The 26,287-nt window shown below is 40.8% G+C and overlaps 1 protein-coding gene across 1 annotated transcript; it reads right to left on the bottom strand.

Annotated features, from left to right (window-relative positions):
- Positions 1-6,127: 6,127 nt before the first annotated feature.
- LOC148356260 (microsomal glutathione S-transferase 1-like) lies at positions 6,128-9,537 on the bottom strand. The gene is made up of 3 exons (XM_088347319.1): positions 9,301-9,537; positions 9,139-9,233; positions 6,128-6,558 (listed from the first exon to the last, which is right to left on the bottom strand). The coding sequence occupies exons 1-3, from the start codon at positions 9,415-9,417 to the stop codon at positions 6,312-6,314; spliced, it is 459 nt and encodes a 152-aa protein (XP_088203445.1). The 5' UTR covers positions 9,418-9,537; the 3' UTR covers positions 6,128-6,311.
- Positions 9,538-26,287: the final 16,750 nt, after the last annotated feature.

Below are 26,287 nucleotides of genomic sequence, written 5' to 3'. Positions count from 1 at the left end.
TTCTCTTGTAGTTTTTTATATTATAGTATTATGTATTGGTATTTTTTTTTTAGTATTTCATTAGAAGTATCATTGATGTATTTCCAAAGCAGTACTTTAGTAGTGTTTTTGTTGAATTTTTCATGATTATCGAATTTGTTATAGTATTTCTGTAGTATTTTTGTAGTGCCGTGTTACTGTAGTTTTGTTTTTGTAGTTTTTTGTAATATTTCCATAGGAGAATTTTTGTAGCATCGCTATAGGTGTAATTAGCAGTATTTCTGATGTAAACTTCTTGTAGTACTATTTTTGTAGTAATATTTCTATTGTTGTTTTTTGTATTATGTATTGGTATTTTTTTAGTATTTCAGTAGAAGTATCATTGATGTATTTCCAAAGCAGTATTTTAGTAGTATTTTTGTAGATTTTTTGATGATTATAGAATTTGTTATAGTATTTCTGTAGTATTTTTGTAGTGCCGTGTTACTGTAGTTTTGTTTTTGTAGTTTTTTTATAATATTTCCATAGGAGAATTTTTGTAGCATCGCAATAGTAATTAGCAGTATTTCTGATGTAAACTTCTTGTAGTACTATTTTTGTAGTAATATTTCTATTGTAGTTTTTTTATATTATAGTATCATGCATTGTTTTTTTGGGGTATTTTAGTATAAGTATATGGATGTATTTTTTTAGATTTTTTGTTGTATTTCCATAGTAGTATTTTTTAAACAAATCATTCTGTAGTAGTAATTTGTAATATAGTATTTTTGTAGTAATTCTATTCCCTTTTTTTATTTTCAGAATGAAAGGAAAATAACATATAGGGTCCCTGTTTCCAAGCACTATATTTGATATTTAATTTTGTAGTTTTTGTGTAGTATTTTAGTAGTATTTCTGAAGAAGTATTTTGGACTGGACACACCCCACTCTTGGGGGCCCCCTGGTGGTTGCTTAGCTGGCCTATGCCTTGGGGCGGCTCTGGTATCATATGACAGTACAGAAATTATTTGTCCCAAATAAAACAAAAAAACACCAAACTGTTTCTCTTAACCACTAGAGGGAAGCATTTCAACAGTCAAAGCGGCTCGTTTCCTTGTTAAGAATCATTTATGGTGCAGGTGCAGCTCATAAAAATGCCGCAGCTCAAGCAATTAACTTCATTAGCATCTCTGCGAAGGTTTTCCTGCTTTTCTTTCACGTCCTATGTTTAACACAGGCCACCTAATTGAAGCCATGTGAAATATTTTGAGTCGGAATGCATAAAAAGAGAGAAAGAGAAAATAAAAAAGAGCATTTTTTTGTAGACAGGCTAGGGGAGTAACAAAATGATACGGAAAATGTCATTGTAAATAAGATGACATCAAATTAAAGCTATAATTAGTTGATTTTTCCCGATTACAATTGTATTCAAAAGATAGATGGATAGATACTTTATTCACCCCCGTAAGGAAATTCACACTTCCAGCAGTATCCTTGTGTTGAAAAATAAAACAATAAAATAAAAGATATAGAATACAAAAATACTCAATATAACGTGTCGATATAGAGTATTTAAATAGTGCTACGGAAAATACACACTGTAATAAAAATAGGGCCATAATCAAATATGGGGGTGGGGTTTAATGTGGGCTTTTACTCCCCCGGGTGGAGTTAAAGAGCCTCATGGCATGAGGAAGAAATGATCTCCTCAGTCTGTTATATTTTCATATACATGCTTATACTTTTACTTCGTTATTAATTGATAAAAGTAATTTGTTATGGTTGCTCACTACTTCTTCCAAAAAGTAACTGAGTTAGTAACTGAAGCACTCTATTAGATCAGGGGATGGCGTCATACTAGTCTGTAGTTTGCAATAATCTGTGGTCTTTGCAGCTCTTTGTGACTCCTTGTGATTAAGGGGCTATACAAATAAACATGACTTGACTTGACTCGTCCTGAAGTTTTTGAGTTTTTCCTTGCCATCATGTAGGTTTTAGATCAGGGGATGATGTCATAATAGTCTGGAGTTTGCAATAATCAGTGGTCTGTGCAGCTCTTTGAGACTCCTTGTGATTAAGAGCTATACAAATAAACTTGACTTGACTTATCCTGAGGTTTTTGAGTTTTCCCTTGCCATCATGTCGGTTTTAGATCAGGGGATAATGTCATAATAGTCTGGAGTTTGCAATAATCAGTGGTCTGTGCAGCTCTTTGAGACTCCTTGTGATTAAGAGCTATACAAATAAACTTGACTTGACTTGACTTATCCTGAGGTTTTTGAGTTTTTCCTTGCCCTCATGTAGAATAGAATAGAATAGAATATACCTTTATTGTCATTGTTACAAAATGGGTTAACATATTGTGACAACGAAATTGGGCATGACACTCCAGTTTTACACATTCACAGTGAGGTATGAGCCAAGAAGATAAAGGAACAGAGAAGATAAGGTTATAAAACAAGGGGGATAAGGCTATAGTTATCATTGACATGGTATTTACACAAGAAATGTCGGCATGTGGGATGTTACATACAGTGTTGTCGTGATACCGTTGGTATCGTAGGTTTTAGATCAGGGGATGATATCATAATAGTCTGGAGTTTGCAATAATCAGTGGTCTGTGCAGCTCTTTGAGACTCCTTGTGATTAAGAGCTATACAAATAAACTTGACTTGACTTGACTTTTTGAGTTTTCCCTTGCCCTCATATAGGTTTTAGATCAGGGGATGGTGTCATAATAGTCTGTGGTTTGCAATCATCTGTGTTATGATTAAGGGCGTCACAACCCTCGTTGTGTATCATCAGTAAAAGTACCGTTTGCAACAATTCCGAGTTTCAGTCTTGCTGCTGCTTTTACTCGATTACAAAGAAAACCAAATTGCTGCTGTCAGGTCAGCCTAAGGTAGGGTGTCTCTCGAGAGTAGGACGCTTTGGCAGAACACCGGAGAGGTTTTTTTTTTTTTACACACCCAAAATACCCGTTCCGAATCGGCTAATTAGTCCGACTTTTCCCGCCCGCTTCCAGTTTTTGATACCGTACGTGTCATCGCTTGTATATTTCAGGTCTGCGGGCCTGATTAGACGCCGTGACGTTCTCTGTTCTCTTTCTTTTGTGTCTGCGCTTCATTAACTGTCATGCACACGCTAAGGATCCGCCGCGTCTTTCTTATTCCTCGGCTTTTTTAAGCGCTCCGACGCTTAATTAGATACAACTTCAAAGTAACGCTCCACACGGAGATGAAGCAGATATTTATATCTTACGGCGCCACCTTAGGGTCCCGGAGACGTGACGGAAAGGTAGCGTTGGTGATTTGCAGAAACGGGAATCAATTGGGTGCCATCGGGTGGACGTTTTGAGGCCAGGGAATTTTCGCGGCTTGATACAAATCATGTGTCCTGGTTCATTTCTTAGCTATAGTGCTAGCTTAATGCTAACACATGAAAAGGCTGAAAATTAGCATCTAAGTAACATTGTTTTTCTCAACCTCTGTTCAACACCTTTGCTGATGTCTGGCTCATCTCTAAAGATCAGGATAAGGCTTTACACCATAAAAACAACGGCGACCAGGTGATGAAGGTGCTGTATCTGAGACAGATCAGGAGGGTTCTTCTGCTACTGATACTCACGTGAGGGAGCAAACCCCCTGACCCCCCAAAAAAATCGGTCTAGAGCAACCTCATTTTAACTTCGGGGCCACACGATAGAACAAACATTCTGTCGGGGGCCGGACTAGTAGATTAAAGAGAAAGCAAAAGAGAGATAACGAAATAAGAGAAAGAGGGAGGGAAAAGGAGAAAGGGTGGGAGAAAGAAAGAAAAAGAGAGAGAGGGAGAGAGCGTGAGAAATAAAAGATAAAAAGTCATGAGATAAGGGGAAAAGAAAGGGAGAGGAAGAAAGAAATCCAAAGAGAAAATAGAAAGACAGAAGGAGAGAAAAGAGAAAAGAAAGCGCGAAGGGTAGGAAGAGAGAAATAGAAAAGAGAGAAAAGGAAAAAAGAAAATGTGAGAGCAAAAGAGGTCAAAAGACACAGAGAGGGAAAGAGACCAAGAGCAACAAAGGAAGAGAAAAAGAGCGACACAGAGAGTGAAAGAGAGACAGAGTGGGAGAAAAGGGGTAGAAAATAAAGAAAGAAAGAAAGAAAGAAAGAGACAGAGAGAGAGGGAGAAATAAATACAAGTACAGTGTCTTTATTCGAGGCACCTGGCTTTGGCAACATCAAGTTGACATATTTCAACCTGCAGCTTGTTTTTCTCTTGCGCTTCTCTGAGTGTTGTCTCGCGGGCCGGATTCAATCCCTTAATGGGCCTGATGTGGCCCGCGGGCCGCCTGTTGGACACCTGTGGTCTAGAGAGAGGGAGGGCTGCTGCCCGGCTGTACTTGCCCAAAGGATTTCTTCTTGGCTCTTGGGATCAAAGTAGACCAGCGTTTTCCAAGCGAAGGCCCAAGCAGGAACATAGGGGGAAATAAAATCTAAAAGAATTGAGATGGACTAATTTAAAAAAAATAAATCCGTTTTTCAAGGTTGAGGCGCAAGAAGTTAAGTGACATCCATCTTTTTATCTCAGTGATGAACGCCTCCAAATTTCTTAACGGAGCAGATTCCTGCGTTAGAAGAAACTTAAGTGTCATCTGCATAGTAATGGATATTAATTTTTTACATGAAAATTTAATCGCCTAACAGAAGCATATAAAGGCTGAAAAGAAGGGGACCAAGTACTGAGCCTTGCGGAACGCCACAAGTAACATTAAAAGGCTCAGAGGTCATATCACCGTATATAACACTAGGCATCCTATCTGGACTATTCTTCTAGTCACTTTCAACTGTGTTTTATCTTATTTTATGTAATTGCCCAAACTCATCTTGAGTTAATCATGTATTTTCATCTTTTTAATATTCGTAATATTATTTTATGTATACAAGTATATAGTTTCTTAGTTTTTTTACGCTGGCAACTGTGCGGACAGCAAAGTAAGAATTTCATTGTGCAGGGAATCGTAGTTCTTTACTGTGCATATGACAATAAACACTGTGAATCTTGAATCCTGAGTGTAAAAGTAGCAGTCGCCTGTCATGATTACTGATGTGACTCAGCTGTGCCCGCTCATTTGGCACCACTCGCCGTGGGTTCTGATTGGCTCCCTGTCACTATTTGAACTCAGTCCTGTCAACCCCCTGTTGTCAGTCCGTCTAGGAACCTCAGTTAACACTAGGCAAGCCTGTTTTCGACGCTGAATCCCACCTGTCCCGTTTTCTGCTCCTGTCTGTCCCCCGGCTTCGACCCGTTTTTGATCCTGACCACGTCTACTCTCCTGTCCCAGTCTTTTTGTGATTAAGGGCGTCACAAATAAACATAACCTGACTTGACCAAAAATACAAATTTCGTAGGTCCAAGTTGCCTTTCTGTAAAACATGTCTCATTATATCCGTTGCATAGAGGTAGGATCAGGTTTGTAGCTTCCTTCTTGAGGATGTTTTGTTCTTGTGACTATATTGAAAAATACTTTTTAGTCTCTAATAGGTTTCCCATCCAAATGTGAACTAGTCTTATTCAATTATGAAATAAGTCGGACTTGACAATTGGACTTGCAAATTGTCATCAGAAACCTAAGTTTCTATGTGCGGTTACACGAAGGAATGAGCCAAAAGACAGAGGTCTACAGTTTATGGCTTGTCCTGCAGTCTAAGTCTCATGTTCAAGAGGACATTGGACCAGTGACATTATGTCCATCTATGGATGGAGCCCATCCCAGCTATTTTCGGGCAGTGGACAGGGGACACCCTGAACTGGTTGCCAACCAATCGCAGGGCACGCAGGGACAGACAATTCGCTAGGGACAATTTGGAAAGGCCAATAAACCTAAAATGCATGTTTTTGGAATGTGGGAGGAAACCGGAGTGCCCGGAAGAAACCCACACAAGCATGGGGAGAACATGCAAACTCCACACAGGAGGTTCGATCTCATGACCTCAGAACCGCGCCGCTAAACACTGCGCCACCGTGCCGCCCTGGCATTATGTCTTTTCCCTGGATTTAGTTGAGAAGCCACATGAAGTCGGCGCATGCATCTGATCTCCGAGAGGAACCTTGGGAGTCCCTCTCAAATAGCCGGTTGACTGCTTCTGCTGCTTTCAAAACTTAAAACCACCCAAAAGTGATGAAAAAGAACTTTGAGAAAAAAATATTTATTGACCAAATTATTCACATAACTATTTTAATACCCCAATACAAAAAACTAGAAAAGGAAACTACCAAAATTCTTGAAGGTGCTTTGAGGACGTGTAGGATTCGGAGCAGGATTTCAGGTACTTATGAAAGTCCAAATGCAGAAGATGGTTGAGTGGCTGCTATCTTCAGAGAATAAAAACTTTACTGAAAACATTGTAGACCATGGACACGGTGACCAGCACACCCACAAGGAAGGAAAAAGCCCGGCAGGGTTGGGGAAAAGCTCCGACGTAGGAGATGGTGTGGAAGATGCGAGAACCGGCAAAAATCCTGAAGTGACACAAGGCGGATGAGAGTTCTGGTCCACTCAGGGCATAGAACAGGCCGACCAGGACAAAGGGAACGACGTTCTCCAAGTCGTTCAGGTGGCATCTAGAAAACAGAACAAAGGTAGTATTGCAAATTGGGAACAAAATATTTGGAAAGGAGTACATGGTGTCCAGTGAGGGACAAAACTGGTGAGAAAGCTACTTGGTACTCACTATTTCTTGACAAAAAACTCTTGACTCTCTTTAAAATCTTTGTCTGGTACATGTGAACATTGCAAGTGCTTCACTTTCATTTTCTCTCTCATACCAAAAATGTCACGGTTGCCATGTCACCCAATTGGCCCCGCCCGCGTGGCGGTCCTGTTCCTGTTGGTATTTCCTCTCCGGTATTGTTCCCGTTTATTTTGTCCTGTTTAATTTCGGTTTCCAGTTTTGTCTGTGTCTATTTTTGTCCTGTTTATTATTTTCTTCAGTTTTCGTTCCCGTCTAGTTTCTCCTGTTTATTTTCACTATCCTGATTCGTTATCCATCTTGTTTGTCCCGTCCTGTCCGGTATCGACCCCATCTGTCCGGACAAACATGGCGGCGACTACTTGGCAACTCCAACTCAGGCAATTGGAATCGAACTCGTCTGTCTCTGGCTTCCTGTCTTTCAACGTCAGACCGGCTTCCTAACGTGCATGACTCCCCTTGTGTGGGAACGTCACGTGATTGGGTCCTGATCCTGTTCTGGTTCTTGCTAAAAAGTCTTAGTATTTTTCTGGTTGTGCATCTACTCTTTCTTGCTAACTTCCTGCGATGGTGCAACTTCCATTTTTAATGGTATTCAATTCAAGAATATCAAATAAATCACCAGCATTGGAAAAAAGGAGATTTCATACAGTCTGTAGATCAGGGACCTGGACTCGTGGATGAGAGCTTGAGACGGGACTTGTAACCTGAATACTCAGTCTGGAATTGTGGATGAGGACTTATAGACCTGTGTCAAACCTACCGTTTCTTTCTAAAGTACTTGAAAAAGTTGTGGCACAGCAGCTGAATGATTTGATATCCAAGAACAATCTTTTTGAAACTATGCAATCAGGATTCAGGGCTAACCACTCCACTGAGACAGCCCTGCGCTTCATCACTCTTGCTGCTGCCTTTGACACTGGACCATAATATCTTACTAGAACAGTTGGAAATGTGGATTGGTCCCCCAGGAACCGTCCTCTTATGGTTCAGATTCTACCTCTCAGTTAGGATGCACTGAGTTAAATATGGTGAAATGACATCTGAGCCCTTTAGTGTGACCTGTGGTGTTCCGCAGGGTTCAGTGCTTGGCCCCCTTCTTTTTCAGTATTTACATGCTTCCATGAGGTGATATTATTAGTATAATATCAGTTTTCATTGCTACACAGATGACACTCAACTATATCTTCTGATGGAGGAATCTGCCACACTAAACTGTGGAAATCTGGAGGCCTGCCTCACTGAGATAAAAGAATAGATGTCACTCAACTTCTTGCGCCTTAATTCTGAAAAGACCGAAATATCAGTTATTGGTCCATCTAAGTGCCGTGACTTGTTCTCAAAAACGGCTTTGAACATTGACAAATGTAATATCACCCAGAGTGACTCAGTTAAAAGTTTATGTGTCATATATGACCCCGATCTGTCCTTTCAAACACACGTTAAGAATATTACTAGAACAGCTTTTTTCTATCTTGGCAACATTGCTAAAATTCGTCCTATGCTGTCTCAGTCAGATGCGGGGATTATAATTCATCCCGTCTCGATGACTGTAATGCACTACTCTCCGGTCTCCCGAAGTCCACAATCAAGAGCCTTCAGCTGGTACAAAATGCCACAGCGAGGCTTTTAACCAAGACAAGAACGTTTGATCACATGACCCCGATTTGAGCTAACCTGCATTGGCTCCCTGTTAATTTAAGATGTGATTTTAAGGTTCTGATGGTAGTATACAAAATCATGCAGGCTCTTGCTCCCTCATATCTTTCAGATTTAATTTCCTCTTATGTACCGGTCCAGAGCCGTCACTCGGAAACCGCTGTTCCACTAGTGATCCCAAGAGCCAAGAAGAAGTCCGCAGCTTCGAGAGCGTTCTCCATTCGGGCCTCGGTGCCATGGAATGCTCTTCCCCTTGAGATTGGATCTGCGACCTCAGTGATAATGTTTCAATCTAAGCATAAAACACACTTCTATTCTATAGCATATGAATAACCTAGAATTTATGTTGACAATATCTGTGTATTATTTGCCCTCACGTAGGTTTTAGATCAGGGGATGGGGTCATAATAGTCCGTGGTCTGCGCAGCCATTTGAGACTCTTTGTGATTAAGGGCCAAACAAATAAACAGGACTTGACTTGACTCCACTTTCACCTCGATCCCCTTTTCTCCCAAGGACAGTACTTGCATAAAAGTTGCTGTTTTCTGTGGATTACTCAACATTTTTTAAGATCCGACTAAGTAACCTACTCAGTAACATCCCAAGTATAGATTTTTAAGGTCTATTGACGTTGCTGAACTGGTAAAGTCCCACTGGCCAGACCCTGAATAAACGCCAGCTCGTCGTTTGTTATCTGTAAAAAGCCATTCATGATCTACTTAACGATCTGCAAGAAATACTCAGTACATCAGTCAACTCTGATCCAGTTTGACGGACAAAAATCCAGTCCCACCTCCGAACTCGCTCGACGTCTGGGTCTGTTTTCATCAGCTTCTTCCTCTCCTCCGCGGAAGATTTATAGGCCACGTCCTCCTCAGAGGAAAAGGACTGAAACAAGAACATACCATTCGAGTTGTATTCTAGAAGTTGTTTGAAGAAACATCTGGTGACCTACCCCTTTCCTGAAGCGGTAAAATCCAGTCAGTGGTGCCATGACCATCATCTTCAGGATAACAATAAGGGCGTAAGTGCTGAAGGCCATGAAGACCTCATCTTGCATCAGATCCGACATCCTGACTGCAGATTGACGGTTAGAAGCCTGAGGAGCGACTCGCAGTAGAGTAAATATGTGCAGTAAGTCTTTACCGGAGGAGTAGATCTCACCTTGAGAGAATACCAGTAATGGTTACATAACACCAGTCAACCCTTAACCCAGTCCCGCCCAGGGGTGGAGCCGAGAAACGTTAGAAATGTGAACCAGATGATCAAATCTGGGAAGAGACCTCGTGACGCCTGCTCTGTCGATTGCGCAAGAAGAGGCAAAGGTTCCTGCTGGTGTCGAGTACACCGACTCCAAACGGCCGTGCACAAGAAGTGATTACTGGTGCTACGTAAAACTTTTATTCAGTTAAATACTAGGACAGACTGCTGTCACAGTTTTGTTCCACGGACAGACTGAGGTGATCATTTCTTCCTCACGCCATAAGGCTCTTTAACTCCACCCGGGGGAATAAAAGCCCACAATAAACCCCACCCCCACATTTGCATATTACCCTATTATTATCACAGTGTGTATTCTCCATAGTATTTATCTATCTATCTAGACATCTATCTATCTAGTCATCCAGACATCTATCCATCTATCTATCTATCTATCTATCTATCTATCTATCTATCTATCTATCTATCTATCTATCTATCTATCTATCTATCTATCTATCTATCTATCTATCTATCTATCTATCTATCTATCTATCTATCTATCTATCTATCTATCTATCTATCTATCTATCCATCCATCCATCTATCTATCTATCTATCTATCTATCTATCTATCTATCTATCTATCTATCTATCTATCTATCTATCTATCTATCTATCTATCTATCTATCTATCTATCTATCTATCTATCCATCCATCCATCCATCTATCTATCTATCTATCTATCTATCTATCTATCTATCTATCTATCTATCTATCTATCTATCTATCTATCTATCTATCTATCTATCCAAACATCTAAACATCTATCCATTTCTGTCCATCTAAACATCTATCCATTTCTATCTATCCTGACATCTATCCATTTCTTTCCATCTAGACATCTATCTATCTATCTATCTATCTATCTATCTATCTATCTATCTATCTATCTATCTATCTATCTATCTATCTATCTATCTATCTATCTATCTATCTATCTATCTATCTATCTATCTATCTATCTATCTATCTATCTATCTATCTATCTATCTATCTATCTATCTATCCATCCATCCATCCAGGCAAAAATACATAAACTATCATACCAATGGTAGTTTTCCTGAATATCCATAGGTGAAATGTGTATTTATTTTACATAAAGGAATCCACACCAAGTAGTCGCCGCCATGTTTGTCTGGCATCCATGCTTTGCTCATTTGGGACTGGTTTGCGTTTGCATTAGACCATACCGCCATCTAGTGGTAAAATATTACACCATGTACCTTTAAGCATTACATTAGATATTTAGATTTGTAGTGTTACTGTTGTGATGATTACTGATGCGAAGCAACTGTGCCTGGACTCTGATTGGCTCCCTGTCACTTTAAATCCACGTCTGTGGTAAGTCCGTCTGCGAACCTCAATTTACTCTAGGCAAGCCCTTTTCGACCCTGACTCCCACCTACTCTCCCGTCCCGGCTTTCGACCTCTTTTTGTCCTCCTTTCCTGGCTTCCGACTTGCTTCCGACCCGACCACGTTTTTGCTCTCCTGTACCGGCTACTGACCCGTTTTTCCGTTCCCGACACCGCCATCGCTCGCCACGGAAGATCCACTTCCGCGTTCAGAGCGACCTGCTTCCCGCGTACAGCAATCACCGGATCGTGGGCGCGACACTTTCTCTTTCTTGCAATAAAACCTGTGAGAAACGCAACAGAAGTGGGTCCTGTCTCCGTTCTGGTCCTGACAGTCGACATGCTTCCCAGTTTGTTTCGGGTGGAGACACTGATTTGTGCACCCGTCCACTGTTTGACCATCAGCATACACCAGCCTGTCACGCACACAGACAGTCACGCCCACCCAACACACAAAGCCCTTTCTGAACTGCCCCTGTGATAGCATTTTCTGTGTGCCGTCTGCTCAGAACACAACGCACAATACTGTAAGGTTTTAATATTTATTATACTGATATCGGACACTTCCCGTGTCTTGTGTAATAATTTACAGTTGGAGCAATTATTGAGCCGAGCGCCAGATATAGTCCACATATCAATTTATTTAGCCGAATCAAAGAGTTGGACAAATCGGACCTTTCGTCCTTGCCAATTACAATCGTGTGCAGAAAGACAACGGGGTTTCAGGGTCTTAATCTGTTATAATTCATACCGATGAAATGTTCACGCCCCATGACCAAGCCTCTGGCTGATTGGTCCGTGGTCGTCTAATCATTTGAATCGACCATCGATCCCTGGATCGAGTGTGCGCACCCTCCTCATCCTTCCCCCAATAAATTATGAGTACGTCTACGCGAATGGGTCCTTTTTCCCTGTTTCCCTCTCCATTTCGTGACACACAGACTGAAACCAAAGACACATTCCAAAGCAAAGGTGGTTTACGACACCCTTCTCTCAGGGTTTGCCCTCAAACACTGAAGTCAGATTTTAGAACAAGTATATTTGACTTTACGTAAGATAAAACAGTGTATAAAATAGCGCAAAGTTGTGAGTGATTACTGTATATGAAAATCTGCTCTCTCCCTTCATTTTTCACTCGCAAATACACAAAAACACCACTCCAACACTCGGTCCTTATGCTTCACCTCTCAAGTTTCGCGCGACCCATCGGTGAATGCATGGCACTTGTTCGAAACGTTGCATTCTCTCCTCCTCGATTCGATAAATAGCGTCACGCTGTGTTTACAAACGGAACAATACCGAGCAAACAAATTCAGCATCTTCAACTCACCTGCGAGGAGAAAGGAACGGCGCTGTTGAACTTGTTGTTGACTTTCCTAAATGTGCCGAGTTATCGCAAGTGATCTTTGAGCTTCGGGGAGAATGGTTAAAATTGACAGCTTGTATGAAAAAGTCTCTATAAAACTTTATTTCTATGCGGTATTCACAAAAAGCCTATTTGAACTATTGTAAACACAAATCTAAATCTGTTGGTGGCAAAGGTTGATCCGCATCACGGTTGTGAATGAAAAACTCGAGTTAGACTGAATAATATACATAAATTCATAGACACAATACCTTGCAAAAGTTTTGACCCCCCCAAGAACCTTTTGTTATATTGCCATATGTCAAAAAACTCAAAATTAACAACATGCTTTCAAGTCCAGAACAGAAACCGGACCCAATTGCGTAATGTTTACCACAAGTTTTATTGGAAGAAACAGGAAGGGCTGCACCCACGATCCGGTGTTCGCTGGATGCGGGAAGCAAGTGGCTCTGGTACTCGGATTGTGATCCGAATACAAAAGTGGATCTTCAGTAGAGAGCGTGTTGTAGAAAATAAACTTGCATTTGTAGAATAGATTTGCGTACATTTAGAAAGAAATGTAGAATACCTGCTTACAGTTGGAAGAAATGTTGTTTACATCTCGGGAAGGTCTCTGCGGACGAATTAGTATAAACAATCCTCCTTAAGGGAGGACAACAGATAACGGCAAAGGGCAAGGTGACATAAACTGGCATAAACTCAAAAACACTTCCAGATAAGGACGGAACCCTGGGCATGTACGCCTTCAGGCGTGAAAAGGGACGGGGCCAAACCGGGTACACGTGCTATGTTGAAAACTATAAAGACACACGCATATCTTTGATTCGCTGAGTCTCTTGTTGAAATTGTGTATCAATAAAAAGAACTCCCTCTTATGTCATTTTGATTCCTGCATTTCTTTGAACACGTACGAGACGATTCAACAAATTGGTCTTATTTTCAACAAGCGATGGCAGTGTCAGGGACGAAAAAACTGGTCGGTAGCCGGGACTGGGAGAGCAAGACATGGTCGGGGTCGGAAATGAGTCGTAAGCCAAGACGGTAGAGTAGACGGATCAAAAATGGGTCGTAAGCCGGGACGGGAGAGCAGACGTGGTCGAAGTCAAAACAGGTCGTAGCCGGAGACAAACGGGATCAAAAACGGGACAGGCGTGAGTCAGGGTCAAAAAAGGCTTCTCTTGTATAAACAAAGGTTCTCTCTCTCTCTCTCTCTTTCTCTCTCTCTCTCTTTTCCACCTCTTTTGTCCCACTCTGTCTCTGTCTCTTTCACTCTCTGTGTCTCTCATTTTCTCTTCCTTTGTTGCTCTTTGTTTCATACTCTCTATGTGTCTTTTAACCTCTTTTGCTCTAACTTCCTTTTATCCTTTTCCCTCTTTTCTTTCTCTCTTCATACTATTCACGCTTTCTTTTCTCTTTTCTCTCCTTCTTTCTTTCTATTTCTCTTTGGATTACTTTCTTCCTCTCCCTTTTTTTCCCCCTCTCTCACGACTTTTTATTTTTTGTTTCTCACGCTCTCTCCCCCTCTCTCTTTTTCTTTCTTTGTCCCGCCCTCTCTCCTTTTCCCTCCCTCTTTCTCTTATTTCTTTATCTCTATTTTTCTTTCTCTTTAATCTACTAGTCCGGCCCCCGACAGAATGTTTGTTCTATATTGTGGCTCCCGAGTTAAAATGAGTTTGACACCCCTGACCCAGCCCGTTGAACAAAAATGGTCAAAATTTAATGACAATATATATGATAAACAAAGTACTACCGGCCGGAGATCAAAGCCAGGAGAGAAAGCTTACCACGTGTTGTGAGTCATCATTTGATTCATATTTCATTTTTTTTGTCTTTTATTAGCATATTTGGTATTGGAGTAATCCAAAACTCATTGAAAATAATCCAGTTAAAGTAACCCTACCCAACCCTGGTCGCATTTGATGTTAGTTTTGCCGGAGATCAAAGCCAGAAGAGAAAGCTTACCACGTGTTGTGAGTCATCATTTTATTCCTATTTAGTTTATTTTGTCTTTTATTAGCATATTTGGTATTGGAGTCATCCAAAACTCATTGAAAGTAATCCAGTTAAAGTAACCCTACCCAACCCTGGTCACATTTGATGTTAGTTTTGCCGGAGATCAAAGAGATCAAAGCCAGAAGAGAAAGCTTACAACGTGTTGTGAGTCATCATTTGATTCATATTTACTTTCTTTTGTCTTTTATTAGCATATTTGGTATTGGAGTCATCCAAAACTCATTGAAAGTAATCCAGTTAAAGTAACCCTACCCAACCCTGGTCACATTTGATGTTAGTTTTGCCGGAGATCAAAGAGATCAAAGCCAGAAGAGAAAGCTTACCACGTGTTGTGAGTCATCATTTTATTCCTATTTAGTTTCTTTTGTCTTTTATTAGCATATTTGCTATTGGAGTCATCCAAAACTCATTGAAAGTAATCCAGTTAAAGTAACCCTACCCAACCCTGGTCACATTTGATGTTAGTTTTGCCGGAGATCAGAGAGATCAAAGCCAGAAGAGAAAGTTTACCAAGTGTTGTGAGTCATCATTTGATTCATATTTCATTTTTTTTGTCTTTTATTAGCATATTTGGTATTGGAGTAATCCAAAACTCATTGAAAGTAATCCAGTTAAAGTAACCCTACCCAACCCTGGTCGCATTTGATGTTAGTTTTGCCGGAGATCAAAGCCAGAAGAGAAAGCTTACCACGTGTTGTGAGTCATCATTTTATTCCTATTTAGTTTATTTTGTCTTTTATTAGCATATTTGGTATTGGAGTAATCCAAAACTCATTGAAAGTAATCCAGTTAAAGTAACCCTACCCAACCCTGGTCACATTTGATGTTAGTTTTGCCGGAGATCAAAGAGATCAAAGCCAGAAGAGAAAGCTTACCAAGTGTTGTGAGTCATCTTTTGATTCATATTTACTTTCTTTTGTTTTTTATTAGCATATTTGGTATTGGAGTAATCCAAAAGTCATTGAAAGTAATCCATTTAAAGTAACCCTACACAACCCTGGTCGCATTTGATGTTAGTTTTGCCGGAGATCAAAGAGATCAAAGCCAGAAGAGAAAGCTTACCACGTGTTGTGAGTCATCATTTAATTCCTATTTAGTTTCTTTTGTCTTTTATTAGCATATTTGGTATTGAAGTAATCCAAAAGTCATTGAAAGTAATCCAGTTAAAGTAACCCTGCCCAACCCTGGTCGCATTTGATGTTAGTTTTGCCGGAGATCAAAGAGATCAAAGCCAGAAGAGAAAGCTTACCAAGTGTTGTGAGTCATCTTTTGATTCATATTTACTTTCTTTTGTTTTTTATTAGCATATTTGGTATTGGAGTAATCCAAAACTCATTGAAAGTAATCCAGTTAAAGTAACCCTACCCAACCCTGGTCACATTTGATGTTAGTTTTGCCGGAGATCAAAGAGATCAAAGCCAGAAGAGAAAGCTTACCAAGTGTTGTGAGTCATCTTTTGATTCATATTTACTTTCTTTTGTTTTTTATTAGCATATTTGGTATTGGAGTAATCCAAAAGTCATTGAAAGTAATCCATTTAAAGTAACCCTACACAACCCTGGTCGCATTTGATGTTAGTTTTGCCGGAGATCAAAGAGATCAAAGCCAGAAGAGAAAGCTTACCACGTGTTGTGAGTCATCATTTAATTCCTATTTAGTTTCTTTTGTCTTTTATTAGCATATTTGGTATTGAAGTAATCCAAAAGTCATTGAAAGTAATCCAGTTAAAGTAACCCTGCCCAACCCTGGTCGCATTTGATGTTAGTTTTGCCGGAGATCAAAGAGATCAAAGCCAGAAGAGAAAGCTTACCACGTGTTGTGAGTCATCATTTGATTCATATTTACTTTCTTTTGTCTTTTATTAGCATATTTGGTATTGGAGTAATCCAAAAGTCATTGAAAGTAATCCAGTTTAAGTAACCCTACCCAAACCTGGTCGCATTTGATGTTAGTTTTGCCGGAGATCAAAGAGATCAAAGCCAGAAGAGAAAGCTTACCACGTGTTGTGAGTCATCATTTGATTCATATTTACTTTCTTTTGTCTTTTATTAGCATATTTGGTTTTGGAGTAATCCAAAAGTCATTGAAAGTAATCCAGTTTAAGTAACCCTACCCAACCCTGGTCGCATTTGATGTTAGTTTTGCCGGAGATCAAAGAGATCAAAGCCAGAAGAGAAAGCTTACAACGTGTTGTGAGTCATCATTTGATTCATATTTACTTTCTTTTGTCTTTTATTAGCATACTTGGTTTTGGAGTAATCCAAAAGTCATTGAAAGTAATCCAGTTTAAGTAACCCTACCCAACCCTGGTCGCATTTGATATTAGTTTTGTCGGAGATCAAAGAGATCAAAGCCAGAAGAGAAAGCTTACCACGTGTTGTGAGTCATCATTTGATTCATATTTACTTTCTTTTGTCTTTTACTAGCATATTTGGTATTGGAGTAATCCAAAAGTAATTGAAAGTAATCAAGTTAAAATAACCCTATCCAACCTTGGTCGCATTTTATGTTAGTTTTGCCGAAAATCAAAGAGATCAAAGCCAGGAGAGAAAGCTTACCACGTGTTGTGAGTCATCATTTGATTCGTATTTAGTTTCTTTTGTCTTTTATTAGCATATTTCGTATAGGAGTAATCCAAAAGTCATTGAAAGTAATCCAGTTAAAGTAACCCTACCCAACCCTAAAGGCTTTTGCATATTAACAAGTCCTAATAATAAATGTAAAAAGGCCAGGGAGGTCATGCAAACAAATATACATAGGCGGTTTAATCCAAGGCGGCTGACTGGTCTTCATATGTTTCAATCAGTGGCTGAGCATGGCTGGGGTCAGCAGATTGCTTATGCTGATCCCAGTGATTGGAGTGCAAGTGATTACCATAAGCAATTTAAATTTTATTGATTCAACCTCTTGAGTGCAGTAATTGAAAAGCTAGGTCTTTCCTTTTCCAGACCCCTTCTCCCACGCCCCTTCGCCTCCAAGACACAAAACTCCCTTTCCAAGTACACTAAATTCCAGGTGATTAACCGTTACTTTACTCGATATTTTAAACCGGGGATGTCAAACTCGGTTTCTTAAACTCTGCGGGGGAAAAGGACCTTAAAGTCATTTCGTTTTAGTTCCTCACCGAGGAACCGAGTTAGTAACTGAACTATGCGATAGTCAGGGTTGGGTAGGGTTACTTTAACTGGATTACTTTCAATGACTTTTGGATGACTCCAATACCAAATATGCTCATAAAAGACAAAAGAAACTAAATAGGAATCAAATGATGATTCACAACACGTGGTAAGCTTTCTCTCCTGGCTTTGATCTCTTTGATCTCCGGCAAAACGAACATCAAATGCGAGCAGGGTTGGGTAGGGTTACTTTAACTGGATTACTTTCAATGACTTTTGGATTACTCCGATACCAAATATGCTAATAAAAGACAAAAGAAAGTAAATAGGAATAAAATGATGACTCACAACACGTGGTAAGCTTTCTCTCCTGGCTTTGATCTCTTTGATCTCCGGCAAAACTAACATAAAATGCGACCAGGGTTGGGTAGGGTTACTTTAACTGGATTACTTTCAATGGCTTTTGGATGACTCCAATACCAAATATGCTAATAAAAGACAAAAGAAACTCAATGCGAATAAAATGATGACTCACAACACGTGGTAAGCTTTCTCTCCTGGCTTTGATCTCTTTGATCTCCGGCAAAACTAACATACAATGCGACCAGGGTTGGGCAGGGTTACTTTAACTTGATTACTTTCATTTACTTTTGGATTACTCCAATGCCAAATATGCTAATAAAAGACAAAAGAAACTACATAGGAATAAAATGATGACTCACAACACGTGGTAAGCTTTCTCTCCTGGCTTTGATCTCTTTGATCTCCGGCAAAACTAACATAAAATGCGAGCAGGGTTGGGTAGGGTTACTTTAACTGGATTACTCTGAATGACTTTTGGATGACTCCAATACCAAATATGCTAATAAAAGACAAAAGAAACTAAATATGAATCACATGATGACTCACAACACGTGGTAAGCTTTCTCTCCTGGCTTTGATTTCTTTGATCTCCAGCAAAACGAACATAAAATGCAACCAGGGTTGGGTAGGGTTACTTTTACTGGATTACTTTCAATGGCTTTTGGATGACTCCAATACCAAATATGCTAATAAAAGACAAAAGAAACTAAATATGGATAAAATGATGACTCACAACACGTGGTAAGCTTTCTCTCCTGGCTTTGATCTCTTTGATCTCCGGCAAAACGAACATAAAATGCGAGCAGGGTTGGGTAGGGTTACTTTAACTGGATTACTTTCAATGACTTTTGGATTACTCCGATACCAAATATGCTAATAAAAGACAAAAGAAAGTAAATAGGAATAAAATGATGACTCACAACACGTGGTAAGCTTTCTCTCCTGGCTTTGATCTCTTTGATCTCCGGCAAAACTAACATAAAATGCGACCAAGGTTGGATAGGGTTACTTTAACTGGATTACTTTCAATGGCTTTTGGATGACTCCAATACCAAATATGCTAATAAAAGACAAAAGAAACTAAATATGAATCACATGATGACTCACAACACGTGGTAAGCTTTCTCTCCTGGCTTTGATTTCTTTGATCTCCGGCAAAACGAACATAAAATGCAACCAGGGTTGGGTAGGGTTACTTTTACTGGATTACTTTCAATGGCTTTTGGATGACTCCAATACCAAATATGCTAATAAAAGACAAAAGAAACTAAATATGGATAAAATGATGACTCACAACACGTGGTAAGCTTTCTCTCCTGGCTTTGATCTCTTTGATCTCCGGCAAAACAAACATAAAATGCGAGCAGGGTTGGGTAGGGTTACTTTAACTGGATTACTCTGAATGACTTTTGGATGACTCCAATACCAAATATGCTAATAAAAGACAAAAGAAACTAAATATGAATCAAATGATGACTCACAACACGTGGTAAGCTTTCTCTCCTGGCTTTGATTTCTTTGATCTCCGGCAAAACGAACATAAAATGCCACAGAAACAAAACGAGAAAAAATCCAAACAGCTTGCGAACATCATTTTTGCCGTTCCATGTGTTCCGTTACTCCCTAAGCCTGCACAAAATTTAGTCATTTTATTCATATTTAGTTTCTTTTGTCCTTTACTAGCATATTTGGTATTGGAGTAATCCAAAAGTAATATAATTTATCCCGGGTGGTACCCATAATTGACAAATTTGCGTTTTTCTTGTACGCCGTACACGTCTTAAAATGCATAATAACCGTACCTTTGTATGGCAAACTGTACAGGTTGACAGGTATGCCTTAAACATGCCTTAAACATGAAATTACATTTCAGGCATTTTCAAGGATTTCAAGCATCCGTACAAACCCCTGTGTTAAGGACTGCAGCTTAAAATCCAGTCCTGCTTATACAATAACCGTTTCTTCTCTCGCTATACAGTTTTGCCCGTCCTTCGGTCCAAACACTCGCAGGGACGGTGGAATCGGCAAACACCGATTGGACGGTTAGCTCGCCTCCATGATAATAGCGCGGATAATTTACAAGCTAGCCGTCACGGCCGGCTAGCAGAGGTCGGGCGGAACGTCCGTGATTTTCTCCTTTTCTGGAGAATAATTTTCTGATAATTCTTCCCATGAATGGACTGTCATTACTAATCACCATCGCTAACACAAAAGACCAATTTCTTACTTAATTACAATTTTTATTTTAGATAACAAGGACGGCCTAATTGTAAATTACCGAGCGCAATTGACAAAAACGATATTGGCGGCTGTTCATTAAAATGTTCCCGAACGTGCGCCGTATCTTCTTCGTTATACCGAGTTATAATGGAGGACGAGATTGCGGCGTCAGATCAATTAATAAATGGAGAAAACTCCACCTGGGGAAGACACTTTGGCGCTCTCCGTTTTTCATCCGGCCATTGCTCACAGGGGATGGCAATTTCTCCTTTTAATATTTTAGCGCTCTAACTTAAGCTTCGGAATTCTCTCCAGGTACGGCCGCTAGATCATCTTGACGTTTGAAAGTAGTGAAACCTTTGGAGTCAAGTGATTTTTATTCAAATCTATTAACGTAATTTATGCTTGTCAGCGGGAGTTGAAGTGGCTCGGCCGCCATATTTCACCCTTGTCACGAGTCAGAAACGGAAACAGGACCCGATAGCGTTCGTTTTACTCAGTTTTATTGATAAAGAGAGAGCAGTGCTTGCTTCCACGATCCGATGATCGTCGGACATGGGTAGCAGGTGTCGTGTGAGGGTAGTCGTAGGCAGCGGGAAAACAGGTCGATGGCCGGGACGGAGGAGCAAAGACAGAAACGGGTCCAGAAAAGAGGTCGGCAACAGGTATCAGGCAGGAAACGGGGCAGAACAGGTCGATGGCCAGGATGGAAGAGCAAGGCAGAAACGGGTCCAGAAAAGAAGTCGGCAACAGGTATCAGGCAGGAAACGGGGCAGAACAGGTCGATGGCCAGGACGGAAGAGCAAGGCAAAAACGGGTCCAGAAATAGGTCGGCAACAGGTATCAGGCAGGAGAAAACAGGGCAGGAGAATTTCGGATAGTACAAAGCTTGCCTAGCTGAAAGCATTGGTTTGCAGAACGGGCTGACGCTGGTAACAGGGAGCTGGGGGGTTTAAAAAGTGGCAGGGAGCCAATCAGCAACCAGGGCTGTTGGCGCCCCGGATCAGTAATCATGACAACTCTCTTGCAGCCACCATAATAATGGCCCGAACTGTCAGGACCAGAACAGAAACAGGACCCACTCACGTAACGTTTCTCACAAGTTTTATTAGAAGAAAGGGATTCGCCCACCATCCAGGGATTGCTGGACGCAGGAAGCAGGTCGCTACGAACGCGGAAGTGGGACTTCAGAAAAAAAAACGGGTCAGTAGCCGGGACAGGAGAGCAAAAACGTGATCGGGGTCGGAAACAAGTCGAAAGCTAGGAGAGGAGAGTAGACGTGGTCGAGATCAAAAACGGATCGTTATTCGGGACGGGAGAGCAGACGTGGTCGTGATCAAAACAGATCGTAGCGGGAGACAAAGAGGAGCAAAAAAACGGGACAGGCAAAAAAGGGCTTGCCGTGTATAAACAGACGGACTGACAAAAGGGGACTGACAGGACAGGGTTTAAATACTGAGAGGGAGCCAATCCTTCAACAAGCTGCAGCTGGCGCCACACGGGCGGGGCAAGCCACGTGAACTCCTCTTTACACAATGCTTTTCATGTAAGTTTACGTTTGGTAGCGTCATAAATTTTGTTAGCTTCTTTTGAAGATTTCTTCTGCGGCTGAGGTTTTGCCTTGATTCCTAACCACTTATCCATTTTTCTTGTGTTTTCTGTGCGTCTAAATGATATGCAAATGAGCGACCTTTTAACGCTCGAGAAAGTCCGGAAGCGCGAAGTTATTCGATGCAGGCTTCCGATTGGTTGCCGAGTATACAAATTGCCAAACGAACCGAAATATATGCACGACCTAATAACACACAAAAGCACGAATTTATTCGATGCAGGCTTCTGATTGGCTGCCGAGTATGCAAAAATGCCAAACGAACCGGAATTTCGAATTCTCCAAACCGAACGAAGATTTCGAAATCGGAATAAAGCAAAAGTTCATGGCATCTCATCTCATTAGCTACACTGCTTATCCTCAGTAGGGTCGCGGGGGTGCTGTAGCCCATCCCAGCAATCATCGGGCAGTGGGCAGGGGACACCCTGAACTGGTTGCCAGCCAATCGCAGTTTTGTACACCCGACGTAAAAGATGCAGACGTTATTTCAGACACTGATGTACTCATGAAAAGAGCTACCGTAAAATCCGGACTATAGAGCGCACCTGATTATAAGCCGCACCCACCACTTTTCAAGTGACTTTCCACTTTTGTACTTATACAAGCCGCACCTGTGTATAAGCTGCGTGCGCCCGCATTAAAACTTATTACACGATCACAAGTTTAACCCAGGCCAGGCTGTAAGTTCCACATCTGTGATTTTATGGAGATTTATTGTTCTATATTCTTTATCAATTACCCGTCAAATCATAATACACTACAAAGCTAATAGGCCGAGACACTTGCTTCCAGCCAAGAGGCTGAGTCAAGGTCCTAGCCTCCTTGCATCCTACCGACACAATCAAAAAGTCAATAGTACACAATCCTAAAACCACAGTCGGCATCATGATTGGAAAATTATACCCGTAATTAACGTATGATGCAGACTTGTAAAGTCCGGGTCCCGTTGAAAGTAATCCAAGGAAACAAAATGTATAGTTCCAAAGTTAAGGGTGAGAAAAGTATATACCCACTATTGTCCGCTGCGACAACATATAGATCTACCGGTAACTCAGCTTTACCCCACTTCCCATCAGCCCGCGTTTGCTCCGCCCCTTCTTTTTGATTTGCCCATAGAACACATAACAGAATAAATCTCTAAAATAAATACATTACAAAAATATACAGTTGCAAACACATATTATACATGGTCACACATATTTACGAAGAAAGACGGTACACCGAGAGAGTTTTCAAAGCTTTAATAATAATAATATAACTTTCAACCCAAACCGTGCCTTTGAAAGGTACCAACACGCTAGTAGCATCACGCTCGCAATGCATCAAACGTGCCTGTCAAAAATTTTTTTGTGAAATTCACGGTAGATCGTCCTCAACTTCCTCCTCATAACTATAGCCATCAAGGGCGTCTTCCTCATTATCGGAACGTACCTTTACTTAACAGACAATGTATGCATAAACTTAGAGGTTGCAGTCTTTCTTGGCGCACATATTCTACTGGTCTTAATCTTACCTTTTTTACATAAATTGGCCGCTTCACTGAATAAGCCGCAGGGCTGAACATTTGGGAAAAAAGTAGCGGCTCATAATCCGGAATTTACGGTATATATGGCTCACGAACCATGAGTTCCTGACCCCCTGCCTTAGTGAAAGCCACACCCCTTTCAAGTTTCCCAATTATATTTTTGTACAGAAGTGGTAAGCCTTGACCTTCTCTCTAACGGTGAATCGCATCCAAACGAAGTCATCGAAGCGCCGCACGCAATTTACGACCGTCTCCAAATCCAGTAAAATAAGCATCGATGGGCAGCGTTATGAAGTCAACTCAGAGTTAATGAGTTCTGTGAGAGAATAATCAATAACCTGGAGGGTGGCTAATTAACCGCTAATCATCCGGACCTATTTTAGTCGGGCACAAATGCGGACAGCTATGTTAATAATAGATAAATCTGACAGTTTCTTTTATTAGCAAAATAAAACTGTGTTTATCAGTGACAGGTCTAAAATTGCTCCGGGGGAATAATTTCAAAAATGATTCCCGAGACAGTTTTGTTTAGCAGTTCTTTGAAGCAACAACAATATCAGGAACACGTTTTCACTTTACATGATCAGGTAGTGGCCAATGGGGTTCCGCGAAAAACCTTACCCTAACCCTAACCCTAATGCTAACGCTAACGCTAACCCTAACCCTAACCCTAAACCCTGGATTTTGCTCTCAGACCTATACAGCGCACTTTGAGCCGGGTCAGAAACACTCACACTTTACCAGCCCCAAACAGGAATAGCATGTCAAGAACCAGAACAGGATCAGGACCCAATCGCGTGACGTACTCACAAAAGCCTTTTATTTTACAGGAAATGGGGAGTCATGGACCTTAGGCAGCCAGTCTGGCGTGGAAAGACTGGAAGCCAGAGACTGACGAGATCGATTCCAATTGCTTGAGTTGATATGGGACATATGTGGTTGATACCGGACAGGAAGGGACAGACAGGATTGACAACGAATCAGGATAACGAAAATAAACAGGAGAAACTAGACGGGAACAAAAACTGGAGAAAATAACAAACAGGAAAAAACAAAACTGGAACCTGAAATTAAACAGGACAAAAATAAATGGGAACAATACCGGACTTGAAGATATCATCAGGAAAACAGGACCGAGTCAGAACCCACGTCTTGTGGGGCAGAAGTGGAGAACCCGAATGGAGAACGCTCTCGAACCTGCGGATCTCTTCTTGGCTCTTGGGATCACTAGTAGCCCAGCATTTTCAGAGCGAAGACTCCGGACCGGAACATAGGGGGAAATGAAATCTGAAAGATATGAGGGAGCCAGTGCATGCATGATTTTGTATAATACCAACAGAACCTTCAAATCACATCTTAAGCTAACAGGGAGCCAATACAAGTTAGCTAAAATCGGGGTCCTGTGATCAAACTTTCTTGTCTTAGTTAAAAACCTCACTGCAGCATTTTGTACCAGCAGAAGGCTTTTCATTTTGGACTTCGGGAGACCGGAGAGTAGGGCATTACAGTCAGAGACGGGATGAATTATAACCGCCGCATCCCACTGAGACAGCATAGGGCGAATATTAGCAATGTTGTGAAGATTGAAAAACCAAGGAAACTTTGTTGGATTGATTCAGACACTACCGAAGGCTTAGGTCATAGGTCTGTGCTTTGAGTTTCTGTAGACTGCAAAAACAATCGTAGTCTAACTGGAACAGAAGGTAAATAAGGTTATTTTGTGTGAAAACGCAGCAGATGTAATGTATTTAATCTATAACTACTCGGATCTTTGAAGCAGCCGTGCATGAAATCACCACGCGTCTGACTGCTAATAGATCGCCAAAAGGGATTTTGTTTGGACCGACTAAGCTGTGCAAAATGTAAAGCTTGGGGCTATCTTGCCCGCCAGTAAATTTACCAATCAGCAATAGATTTTGTCATCGGAAATTCTCTTTTTTTAATACAGTGCGACCTCCGGTTATGTTCATGGGGGGAAGAACCTTTGCGAAACGTGAAAATCCGCATTGTAGAATTTATTTGTTACTCAAAACAAACAGAAACAATTTAGAAACTCAAGTTATTGGGGTTTGGCGCACCTCCGCCCAATAGAGGGCGCATCATCGGTCTGTAATTGGGACTAAATAGCTTAACCCTTCATAACGACGATTCGGATGGCACCCTGTGTCAAGTGATTTTTGTTTTCCTTCTTCGTGTTCCACTATCACCTAATTCCAGTCCATCCTATGGCTATTATTAATGCAGTAGAAGAAATCACCCATGCATAGAAAAAAGAGATACGCAGTTGGGGTATTTATTGACTTAAAAAAAGCATTTGATACCATGAATCATATTATACTATTAAAAAAAACGGAAAGATATGGTATCAGGGGCGTGGCTGTGCAATGGATTCAAAGTTATTTGACAGGGAGGAAGCAATATGTAAAAATGGGAGAGTTGTCATCTGTTGTGGAGTACCACAGGGTTCTATCCTGGGTCCAAAGTTATTTGATTTATATATTAATGATATGTTTAATGTTTCAAAACTATTAATGTTTCAAAACTATTCAAATGTATCCGAAATTAAGTTTTTAGGGGTCATAATTAGACAATAAATTAAGTTGGGAAATACACATCAGACATATACAAACTAAGTTATCTAAAAGTATTTCAATAATTAATAAAGCCAAATTATTATGCATTGTATTTATGATATTGTTCTCTAGTTCTGCCATACTTAACATATTGTGCAGAAGTCTGGGGCAATCATTCCAAAAGTTCACTACAGCCCCTTTTTTTGTTTTTGCTTTTAATATCGGTGAACGGAGTGTTTTAGCCCCTAACTATGCCTCCGAAGAAGGTCGGTGCAAGCAGGACAGTTGAAAAAAGAAAAGTTGCTCGTACAACTATTGCCTTTAAGAAAGACATCTCATCTCATCTCATCTCATTAGCCGTATCGCTTATCCTCATTAGGGTCGCGGGGGGCTGGAGCCCATCCCAGCCACCTCCAGGCAGTGGGCAGGGGACACCCTGAACTGGTTGCCATCCAATCGCAGGGCACACGGGGGCAGACAACTCACTCGCTCGCTCATTCACACCTAGGGACAATTTAGACCGGCCAATTCACCTGAAAT

This window comes from Urocampus carinirostris, chromosome 11, assembly GCF_059441175.1.
Source record: "Urocampus carinirostris isolate Australia breed hairy pipefish chromosome 11, RoL_Ucar_1.0, whole genome shotgun sequence".
In the NCBI taxonomy this organism is placed as follows: Eukaryota; Metazoa; Chordata; class Actinopteri; order Syngnathiformes; family Syngnathidae; genus Urocampus; species Urocampus carinirostris.
Note: the sequence above shows the minus strand (reverse complement) of the source record. Positions and strands in the feature narration are given on the sequence as shown.

Bases quoted from the DNA above. Each gene is read 5' to 3' on its own strand.
- LOC148356260 (XM_088347319.1), bottom strand. From the start codon at position 9,417: ATGTCGGATCTGATGCAAGATGAGGTCTTCATGGCCTTCAGCACTTAC. The intron at 9,234-9,300 runs GTAGGTCACCAG...TTCTTGTTTCAG, and splicing joins TTTACCGCTTCAGGAAAGGG to TCCTTTTCCTCTGAGGAGGA. The intron at 6,559-9,138 runs GTGGGACTGGAT...TCTGTTTTCTAG, and splicing joins GACGTCGAGCGAGTTCGGAG to ATGCCACCTGAACGACTTGG.